The sequence below is a fragment of the Sinocyclocheilus grahami genome, unplaced genomic scaffold, assembly GCF_001515645.1.
Source record: "Sinocyclocheilus grahami isolate Dianchi unplaced genomic scaffold, SAMN03320097.WGS_v1.1 scaffold182.1, whole genome shotgun sequence".
In the NCBI taxonomy this organism is placed as follows: domain Eukaryota; kingdom Metazoa; phylum Chordata; class Actinopteri; order Cypriniformes; family Cyprinidae; genus Sinocyclocheilus; species Sinocyclocheilus grahami.
Window position 1 is genome coordinate 863768 of NW_015505361.1, and position 12029 is coordinate 875796.

The window sequence follows — 12029 nt, forward strand, 5'->3', positions numbered from 1 at the left end:
GAATTATTATTATTAATTTTTTGCTACAATTTAACAGCAATTTATTAAAAGTAAAAAAAACAAACAAACAAAAAAAACATTACGGCCCTATGAAATACGTTTTATTTTTACCAAATTCTGCTTATCCCTTTTTAATATTTGTGGAATCCATTTTTTATTTTAATGGTTTGATAAAATTGTAACAATCAAAAACACATGTAATTAACTGAATTGATAAAAACTACTTAATTTATTATTTATTTTTACAACAATAGTGTTTTGTTTTTTTTGTATACTCAGTTGTGTATTTTTCTGGCAGTCAAATGAAGGCAAAAAAGCATTCATTTAATTTCTCTTTTAATCAAATGAAAATTAAACAAACTCATTTTTGTAAACAAAGTGCTGCACAAAAGAGATTTACTTTTAAAATTAAAACATGGAAGAAAAATTGTGATTATTTCTTAAATGAAGAAATAATTAATAATTAATATTAATTTAATAATAGTATTTAATAATAATTGTATTACTACATGAAGTATAACATGAAGATGTACATTCTACTGTACAATAATAATACTTCTGTAACAGTTTCTTCAAGTTAAACTGAAATTCTGTGACATTCCATGTTATAAATTCCATTTTTATGACTGATTCCGTCAACGTTTTCGCAAATCAAAGGACCTTAAATATTGCACCCAGAAACACTGTAATGTCAAGAAAAACACCAATAATTGAATGTCGGGTCACTGATCACAGCAGCCACAAAAACAAGCACATCAGACGAGCCGCTGACCCGCGACGCCCCGAACCATTCAGCAGCAAACTCATCTGATGAAGTGAGGAAAGCACAGCCGTATGTATTAGATTAGAACAGCTTATCCAGCAGCGCTGCAGCATGAACAGAAAGAGAATTTACTGCAGCACCTTTGAAAGGAAGATTTAAATGCAGGCTGATTCAAAGCTCGACAGCAAGCTCTGACTGTACCGTCCGTCTCAAAGCGGATCTCTTTACAGCTCCGACTGCTTCAATAGCACAACATAACCACAAGGCTTTTACATGTCCCAAAATCTTTCAGAGCTCAACTGCATGCCTACCTGTTCTCACATTATGAGGAGGATTGAGAAAGGATTCTCCTGTTAATATTACAATGCGGACAGGTAAAGAATATATATATATACACACACACACACACATACACACACATTTAATATATAAACATTAATAATATAAATATTATTGTTTTATAATTGTAATATAATAATATATTATGTAAAATATAAATGTATTATATTATGTAAAATAAGTAATAAGTATATAATTATAATAATATAGTCATTAAAATATAATTATAAATATTTACTATATAGGTCAACTAATTTTTTTCCAAATATTTCTGCTAAATATTTTATAATGATTGCATTATATAAATAAATAAATAAATAAATAAATAAATATATATATATATATATATATATATATAAAACAAAAACAAACATAAAATATTATATTTTATTATATCATAACATAAAATAATATATGTATTTATGTGTATATAGACTTTTGTTAATATATAATTAATATTAATATTTGTATTTATATATTACATATATTCATTTTAAATACTATTATGTAAAATACAAATAATTATTATATAATATAATAATATCATTATTAAAATATACATATAAATATTAAAACATTAAAATTAACATATATTTACTATATAGGTCAACCACAACTTTTTTACCTTTTTTTTATATTTAACAAAATATATATATATTTTTTTAATCAACAGCATGTCACTTTTCACTTATTAAGCCAGGAATGTTCCTTTGTAATTTGCAAACCTATAAATCTGTGAAATAAAATCACTGAGGGTCTCGGAAGGAAACAGAAAATCCCGGGAAACTATAAAGAGACATAAAAATAAAACGTTTGCTGGCTCCAGAGAATTTCAAAGCAATCATATCAGCAGACGTAAGTGAGCACGAAAGTCAGAGAGAATCTGAGATAATGAGAGTCTGAACGCGTCACTCACTCGCCCATCCATGTGGCGTAGCTCTCCGGCAGCTTGGGAACAAACAGGATGGATTTCTTGGAGTTGACATCGATGGCGCCGTAGCAGTCGGCCTCCGTCACACCGAAGGTCCAGTGGAAAAACGACTCCTGCAGAACAACATGAGTTAGCGCTACATCCACCGATTAAACACCCAGCCATCAACGAGATCTTGTACGACGAGTTTTGTGATCTACAACACACTGAACTCAGTGAGAGGTTCAAGAGCCTCTTCTGTACATAATCATCCAACTACACAGATCTGAACAGCAACAAGTGGCTTATTTCCATACATACACACTATCCATAATGTGTAACCCTGTTTCTATGGGCCGTATTCCTGCAACGAGCCATAACAGAGAGGATTCAGTGTTATTAATACTGATGTTAATAATGTCACATCTGTCACAACTGGAGATACTATTTTCCTTATGAAAGCTGCTTTTTGTGCTTTGAAACCTACACTATGCAAGTATGTGAATATGAACCATGCAAGCATCATTTTATGCATTGCTGTGCCACAAAATTTGCAAGACTGCAATTCATAATGCAACAAACTGCACACAATGCACTTTGCACACATTGCAAAGGTCTTCTTCTACTGTCTGTTTTCTTTTCAGGTTAACTATTGTCATGATTGAGCAACAGTTTGAAGAGAATCTCACCGAGCTAACTAACAAGTAAATAAGATTCAGAAAATTATGTCAGTAAAAGTTGAGGAGAGAAAAAATTAAGTTCAAAGAAAAGTCTTATAAGTGCCATAAGAGTAGATGTTTAAATAACACATTTCATTTTTTACAAACATTTTCCAGATATTAATAATTAAGAAATTAAATATATAATCATTTTAAAAAAGCTTATATAAATAAATAATAAATAATGTAAAAATAAATAACAAATACTTTTTTTTTAAATGATACAAAATATTTTAAAAAGATAAAATAAATAATAATTTAGTAATTTAATAATTTCAAAATATAATAAATAATTAAATTAATTAAAATAATAGATGTAATATATATTTTAAAAAATATTTCTAAAATATAACAAAAATAATGTAAAAACAAACTGTAATCATTAATTTTTGTATTTTTAAATTTTTAAAATGATTTATTTTTATTATTTTTAATTTTCTTTTTATCATTCATTTCATTTTACATAATAAATAAACAAATAATTCAAAAATGAAATGTATAATACATTTAAAAGTGAATGAATGAATGAATCAATAAATCAATCCATAAAATCAAAAGTTTGAAATTTGCTGCAAAACTTTCTGTACTTGTGTTGGACTCATGAAAGTTCTCGGTTGAGTGGCTGTGTTGAATTTCTTTGCATTGCATTTCAGTAACAGTATCTTGTCTTTCCAGTTCAACATCTTGTAGGCAGCGGCCAATTTAATTCAAATTCAGACTCATGAATAAAAAGGAGGCCATTCTTAGTCAGTCTTCTCTGCAGTGAGATCTCCAGCCGAGGCTAAACGCTTGGCTTTCTAACATGATCAGATAAGCGCACTATCTAATCCACGGAGGACGAGTCGTTTGTGCTCGAGTCATTTTATTGTCTTGAGTGTATTGCAGAGTTCACGTGCATTCAGTACGGATTGCATAATGGAGCAGTAAAATAAAATCACCGCAGGATACGCGTAAACTCGCACGCACTTATTAACAAGCACAAATTAGAAAAGTGCCACGCATTTTATTCAAGTTACAAACGTGCACGTTAACACTTCAAAAAGAAGAAACTACAACACAAGACAAGCAAATTAATGGTTATGAATTATTTACAGTTAAATTATGATGAAAGTAGGAAGCCCTCAAGCAGTAAACATCACAACACTAAATCGCAAGACTCGCTCCATGAGATACCGGCGCGCAATCTCTGCCAAACAACACAGGATGTGCCTGTTTTTGCAGCTAATGAATGAGAAACACGCTGCTCATTATGTTCAATCAACTTATGTAAATGCAGTAAATTAGGGGGCTCTATCAGACACCCAACCGTAGCGCTGAAATAAAAGGCCTGAACTCACGCGCCTCTTGCCAACACTAATTACCATTTAGCATAGCATAAACAAGAGCACCACTTATGAACGAGTATAATGGGAAGACAAACACTCAATAATCATTTCGAAACAAAAGAAAGGTCACTGACACATTACCCAATGATGCATGCAGCATTTTTTTGGTAACTGTAATGACGGTGCATAGAAAAAGTGCATCTATTAGTAATTTTGTTGTGCGTTTGTCATTTTTAGTAAATTTTTATTATATATAGTACATTGTAAGTGTGTATATATTGTCACGGTCAAAGTTTTGTTGTTCATTTGTGGGTATTGTGTGTATATATTAATTTGGTTCCTCTCTTTCTCCCGAGGTTGAGCTCCGCCCACACACACCTGCAGCTTGTCGAGTAAGGACGCTCTGGACTGAATATAAGGCGGAAGTTGCACTTGTGTTGAGAGCCTCTCCCTGCCCCATCGCCTGTCCGCCACAGCGAGTTCCACGCTCTTTGAGATTGAATCGCACTTGAGAAGCTACTGCCGTCCAGCCATCGACGTTGGAGAGCATCCAGTGAGGTTTGTGCGCGTCTTACTGTCTAGGGTTTTCTCTCTCTCTGTGTGTCTTTAATGTTTCTGTTGGTCTGTGTTTTGTTCGTTTACTGAATATCTATTGAGGTATTTTTCTTTAGTTTAACTGATTTAACTCTATTACATCTGCCATTGGTTAACTAACGTGGTTAACTCGCAAGCTGTTTGACCCTTAATAAATGGTTAAAATGTATCTCCTGTCTTGCGCGTCCTTTTTATGTTGCTTAACCCCTTCTTGAGTGAGTCTTTTAAAAGTGGGGTTCATAACAAATATATATATATAGATCTCACAGAAGTGAGTACACCCCTCACATTTTTGTAAATATTTTATTATATCTTTTCATGTGACAACACTGAAGAAATGACACTTTACTACAATGTAAAGTAGTAAATGTACAGCTTGTATAACGGTGTACATTTGCTGTCCCCTCAAAATAACTCAACACAGCCATTAATGTCTAAACCGCTGGCCACAAAAGTGAGTACACCCCTAAGTGAAAATGTCATGTGACTGATTAGTGTTACAACGTCTCCAGTGTGAATGGGGAGCAGGTGTGTTAAATTTGGTGTTATCGCTCTCACTCTCTCATACTGGTCACTAGAAGTTCAACATGGCAACTCATGGCAAAGAACTCTCTGAGGATCTGAAAAAAAGAATTGCTGCTCTACATAAAGATGGCGTAGGCTATAAGAAGATTGCCAAGACCCTGAAACTGAGCTGCAGCACGGTGGCCAAGACCATACAGCGGTTTAACAGGACAGGTTCCACTCAGAACAGGCCTCGCCATGGTTGACCAAAGAAGTTGAGTGCACGTACTCAGCGTCATATCCAGAGGTTGTGTTTGGGAAATAGACGTATGAGTGCTGCCAGCCTGTCAGTGCTCAGACCATACGCCGCACACTGCATCAAAAGAAGATGATGCACAAGAAAGCCCGCAAACAGTTTGCTGAAATATAAAAAAATATTTACAAAAACGTGAGGGGTGTACTCACTTCTGTGAGATACCGTATATATATATATATATATATATATATATATGTGTGTGTGTATAATTAAGACTAAAATTAAATATATATATTTTTTATTTTAGTCTTAATTAATTATAATAACCCTGATCTGAGTTAACATAAGTTAAAGGGATAGTTCACCGAAAAATTTAAATTTGATGTTTATCTGCTTACCCCCAGGGCATCCAAGATGTAGGTGACTTTGTTTCTTCAGTAGAACACAAACTGAGATTTTTAACACAAACCGTTGCAGTCTGTCAGTCTTATAATGTAGGTGAATGGGAATCACGGCTTTGAAAGTATACAAAAAAAACACCACCACCTCTCTCTCAAATGGACCATTAGGGCCTTTCGCACGGCAGGAACCTTTTCATAGTATCAGAACTAATTGTGGAACTACCCACTTTTTGGCGTTTTCGCACCGCCGGAACTGGGAGCGATTTTAGTACCGGACTGCCTTTTTCGAGAACCAAATTAGCTCCTACTCCGGAGCAGGGTCTAACCAGCACAACTGGTACTAATCGTGACGTAAGTAGACATTGATTGGCCAAACGCGTATGAAAACGCCCTCACCCGCCATGATTTTAAACGCCGTGTAAACATACTGTAAACATTGTGTCAATTTATTTTAAGTATGGAGAACAGCGATAGATGGACGGACGCTGAAGTGCAAGCACTTGTAGCATTGCTAGTTGTCGTTGGAGATTCTTAGTCCTCCTTTCCGTTCTTTCAATCACTTTACGTATACGTCGACTTTCCATGTCCATTATTGTGAAACCCGCGAGACAGCCTGGTCTCATGTTTATACGTAGGTATTAATGCGTAACATTTACAAGCACAAAACGTACAATTTTGAATATTTTTAATCATGCTAAAACTTACAATTTAGACGTATTTCAACGTTTAAAACGTACAAATCGCTACGTATTTTTAGCTAAAAAACTTAAAAATATTTACGTATCTTTTATATCATTTAGATATTCATATCAATGCATTTTTATCATTTTATTAATAAGCGATTTCGATTTTTAGACCCCTTAACCTGCCCCCAAACCTAAACCTACCCATTTTATAGCGAATATGCATTTTTATCATTTTATTAATAAGCGATTTCGATTTTTAGACCCCTTAACCTGCCCCCAAACCTAAACCTACCCATTTTATAGCGAATATGCATTTTTATCATTTTATTAATAAGCGATTTCGATTTTTAGACCCCTTAACCTGCCCCCAAACCTAAACCTACCCATTTTATAGCGATATATAAAGGATATAAAACGCAAATGACCGATATACACACGAAAATAAAACTTTTAGTAACAATATAGCATTAAAATATATTTATAGTCGCTAATTCCACTCCTACCTATAAGCCTTAACATTTCTGTACAGTATAAGAAAAACATGACAGACAATGCAATTAATGTTACAATCATTTATTTGTTGCAAAAATGTCAAAAGCAGTACTAAAAGTAATCCAAAAACCTACCCAATTTATAGCGAATATGCATTTTTATCATTTTATTAATACGCAATTTAGCTTTTTAGACCCCTTAACCTACCCCCAAACCTTAACTTACCCATTTTATAGCGATATATATAAAGGATATAAAACGCAAATGACCGAAATATGCAGGAAACTAACCATTTTATTAACAATATAGCATTAAAATATTTTTATAGTCTCTAATCCAACTCCTACTTATAAACCTAAACATTTCTGTACAGTATAAAAAACATGACCGACAGATAAATGCAATTACAATCATTTATTTATTGCAAAAATGTCAAAAGCAGTACTAAAAGTAATCCAAATGATGATGCGTTGGACCCGCAGTCCTCTCTGGCGGAATACAGTAGTTTTGTGTGATCCAGAGCAGAATTTATGTTGTTAATCGCCGAAAATATTATCCAGATAATTTTCCCGATCCACTCCGTGAACTCGTGAAGGAACGCGCGCATCATTCAAATACACCTCACCAGAAACACGGCATGTCGCAATCTGTGACGAATACAGGCGAGAGCCAATGAGCGTTCAATTATCCTGCCGTAAAACCTGTCGTTTGAAGCGGCAACATTTGAATTTGTAAAGAGCGCATCAGTCAGCGTGGGCTTTGATGCTCACGGTCACTGGACTCACTGCTCGGGATGGAGAAGCAAGCAGATCACCAAAAAAGGCTTGGATTTGGGTCTGTTCCTCGCAGTCCTATGGATTCAGAAGATTTGGATTACAGCGCACTAATAAAATTGTTTCATTTCTCAATTATGTTGCGTTTTTGGTGTATTCTATAGTTCTATTGTCAGTCACAGCATGTCGGAGAAAATGCCTTTTGTGGCCCATGGCAATCAAAGTAAACATTACATGACAAGTAAAGGTTAAACGATTGCAGAAATGTTATTTATTTTAAGGTTTAAAGTGAAGTCGTGTTTAACATTACGTAGGCTATTCTTGGAAACGAGCTGGCAGCAGAAATCACAACAAAACGAAATGTTATCATTTCATAAGTAAACAATTTAATAATGCAATTGAAAACAAGTTAATTCATATGACAACTAAAAACTAATAAAATTAATGCCGCGATTTCAATATTCATAAGGATTAATTTTTAGGTGTCGTCAATACGTCAGTTTTGTACGTTAAAATGCTGAAGTATTTGTACATTTAGAGGCTGAAAATACGTCAGTATTGTACGTTTTAGTGCCTGTAAAAACGTAAGTAAATGTATGTTTTATAGAACCACATTTTATGTAAAATACATACGAATTATCATGAGATCACGTTGCAGCGAGCGAGACACAACAAAAACACAGCTCCGATCACAGCGTCCTCCATCCTCCTGTTAATGTTGTTTTTCTTTGTTTTCGTTGTTGAACGCCGCACACAAATGACGATGCTGTCGACCGGTTCCTAGTACACACTGTCGGTGCGAATGCAACCCTTTAAATGGTACTGGGAAATAGTTAGCGCAAAATCGTCCCAGTACTTTAGTACTGTACATTTAGTTCTGGAACTAAACCGGTGCGAAAGGCCCTATTGACACTCTATCTACAATCTCAATTAGGAGTGTCAATGGTCCATTTGAGAGATGCACTTATAAGTCTGCGATCCGCCGTAAAGCAAGAAGAAGACGCCTCACGCGCTCAGGAGGACGCGCTGCCGCTCAGGACAGTTCGAACAGTTCGGACATTGCGTGAATCAGAGGTAAAATACAATATAAATACTGTTCAGTTTCTTGCACAGACCGATCGTTTTGTGTCTTTACACATCAATGTATCATCACGAGCCGCAGGGTTTACTTTGGTTTTGTTTGTGTATGTTTTATGACTCTCAAAGCCGTGATTCCTATCCACTGACATTATAGGACTGACAGACTGCAACGGTTTGTGTTAAAAATCTTCGTTTGTGGTCTACTGAAGAAACAAAGTCACCTACATCTTGGATGCCCTGGGGGAAGCAGATAAACATCACATTTTCATTTTTCGGTGAACTATCCCTTTAAGTTAGTTAATGCATTCTCTAACAATGAGCTATACATTTGTTACAGTATTTATCATTCTTTAAAGTTAGCTAATAAAAATACAACTGTTCATGTTAAGTCCATTAAATACCATTAACAAATGCAAGTTTTATTTGAGTAATGTATTAGTTAGGTCTGATACGGATTTTGTGCTGATGATTAATTGACATAAAAAATAATTGTAATTAATTCTTTCTGTTTTGTTTACGCCATGTACGGTCTAAGCTATTGTATAAAACAATTAGGGCTGTCGCGATTCGTCAATTTTATTCGACTTTTAAAACTCCTCGACCTCATTTTGCTCCTCGACTAACCGGCAAAATACCGGAAGTGGCGCGTTTTAAGGACGAGAATCCATAAAACACATTATTAGACTGTTTCCCAAGGCTACATGATATATTAAACTTATTTAAAAATCATAATTAAGCATAATTGTGAATTCACAAGGTAAATAACATTTCTGGTAAATACTCCTTTAAAAAGTGTTTTTTGATTATAACTTTAATATTAGTAGACTATAACACGTGGATATCGATAATGATAATTAGACGATATTTTGCTGAGTGTGTTATTGTGCTGGTACCTTAAGGACTGTCGAAGACAGCTGACTCATAATGTTTTTAATATTCTTCATATTCTGTGTGGTGGTCAGTTCATACGGATAGAAATGAATCTTTTCAAAAAATCTTCTTTAATCTTATTTCAGTCACTTTAGAGTAAATGTCGAATTGATTTTGACTTGTAGTCTGCGTGTAGCACCTGTCTGAAGAGCTCGTCGGTGTCGGTGCAGTATCTCTGCTTCTGTTCTCCTCCCTGAAGAACCACCACAGATCCAGCTGGAACATCCTTCTCAGCTTTCAGGCCTCGACACAAACGCCCTCGGTTTTCTGCAAACAGGGCGGCCGATACCCTCAGAGTATCGTTTCCCAGCCAATACACTGCCTTCCTGTCATAGACGACACAATACACACATGAAACACTGCAAATAATACTGTGCTGTTGCTCTTTCCCTTTTCTATTTATTCAACATACACACAAACTGTGTTAATGGTTGATCATTTTTTAACTACGAAGAAGTACATTGTACATAATCTTGATTAATAAAAAAATATTTTTTAAATCTGCTGAGACGAAACTAAATTCTCTGTGAGTGTCACACAGATGTTATGCAAGAGCTGGATTTGATCACATGATAACAGGAAGAATTCGCTCTGCTAATCTCTGTGCCAGAAGAGCTGAAAAACATGCAGGCAAAATTTAAAGCAATAGCTCACACAAAAATTTACATTTGCTGAAACCTTTACTCATCTTCAGGCCAGGTTTGTTTCTTCATCAGAACAGACTTGGAGAAATGCATCATAACATCACCAACGGATCCTCTGCAGCGAATGGGTGCCGATGGACTGGAGTGGTGTGGATTATTGTGATGTTTTTATCAGCTGTTTGGACTCTCATTCTGACGGCACCCATTCACTGCAGAGCATCCATTGCTGAGCAAGTGATGTAAAGCTACATTTCTCCAAATCTGAGGATGAAACGAACTCATCTACATCTTGGATGACCTGAGAGTGAGCACATTTTCAGCAAATGTTCATTTTTGGGTGAACTACTCCTTTACAGATTAAGTTAAAACTTCCCTGTCACTGATCAAAAAGCATCCATTCTGAATCAACCATCAGAATCAGAAACAGATGTTTTTCCTTTGACCCTTTTTACACCCTGAGATGTAACTATCCCATATCATAACATTAAAATCAAGCTCACACTGCTTTATCAGCAGAGTGCTTTATCACCGATAGAGCGTGTAAAGATTAACAGCCAGCAGGGGCGTCTGTATGTGGTCAAAGGTCACTCAGATTAATGTCACTGCACATTAAACCCTTTACACACTCACCCATCCTGATAAAAACTGCCATGATTCAGAGGTAACGTACAGTCAGACGGTCATTATCGCAAAATAAACCACCAGCATACGGCACATTATCCTGCTTACTACCAGCTATTTAGCAACATAAATAGTCGAACATGAAATATAATATTTGAGTTGAGTAATACTTTGGTTATTTCAGATTTGCACCGACATACAATATTAATAATTATTATTATGCAAATTTGATCACTGAATTTCACAAACGACCAATCAGAATCACATATACTAATGCGTTACGCAATAAAAGCAATTATTTTGCGAATAAATTAGAACACAAATCCAAACAGCACTGAATGAACCTCCAGTAAAACCTACTAAGAATTAAATTAAATGTACAAACTAGAAGCAGGGGTTTCTGGACATGGTATCAATGTCCAGAATAGATTTATGTTTTGTATTATCAGACTCCTTTCAATTCAGTATCATGGTATTGCTAGTGACATGAATCCTTCAGAATATGCTATACTTATAGCCAGTGTTGGGGGTAACGCATTACAAGTAACGCGAGTTACTTTTTTTCCCAAGTAACTAGTAAAGTAACGCATTACTTTTTCATTTACAAGAAAATATCCGAGTTACTTTTTCAAATAAGTACTTTTTTCCCCCCATTTATTGATTGAAAGCTCTCCTGTCCCCATGCTGAGAGAAATCAGGAGTAAGATGTTACTTTAGCTCTAGAATAAATGTGAACATGCATTCATTCATCCCCCTCACTCAAAAAAAAAAAATCAGATTTAGGTTTCCTCAATTCATAAAAAAAACAGTTAAATGCAACTCAGAATATGACTCAAAGCTGCAATAATTAAATATGTTAAATAATACAAATATCCTTTACGTATTTAATCCCATTTTATTTACCAATTTGCTGCGGACCTTCAGTGATCTAATTCAACCATACTAAAAAGCAAACATTACACACGATAAACGAACATTTCTTCTTCTTCTTT

At 34.8% G+C, this 12029-nt stretch overlaps 1 protein-coding gene across 1 annotated transcript in view; it reads right to left on the minus strand.

Moving 5' to 3' along the window:
* pepd (peptidase D) overlaps nucleotides 1-12029 on the minus strand; it is an 80556-nt gene that overhangs the window by 66077 nt on the left and 2450 nt on the right. The window contains exons 2-3 of the mRNA XM_016284412.1: nucleotides 9912-10098; nucleotides 2019-2146 (exon numbers count right to left, since the gene is read on the minus strand). Coding sequence (XP_016139898.1) covers nucleotides 2019-2146; nucleotides 9912-10098 — 315 coding nt within the window. The remainder of the gene's footprint in view (nucleotides 1-2018; nucleotides 2147-9911; nucleotides 10099-12029) is intronic.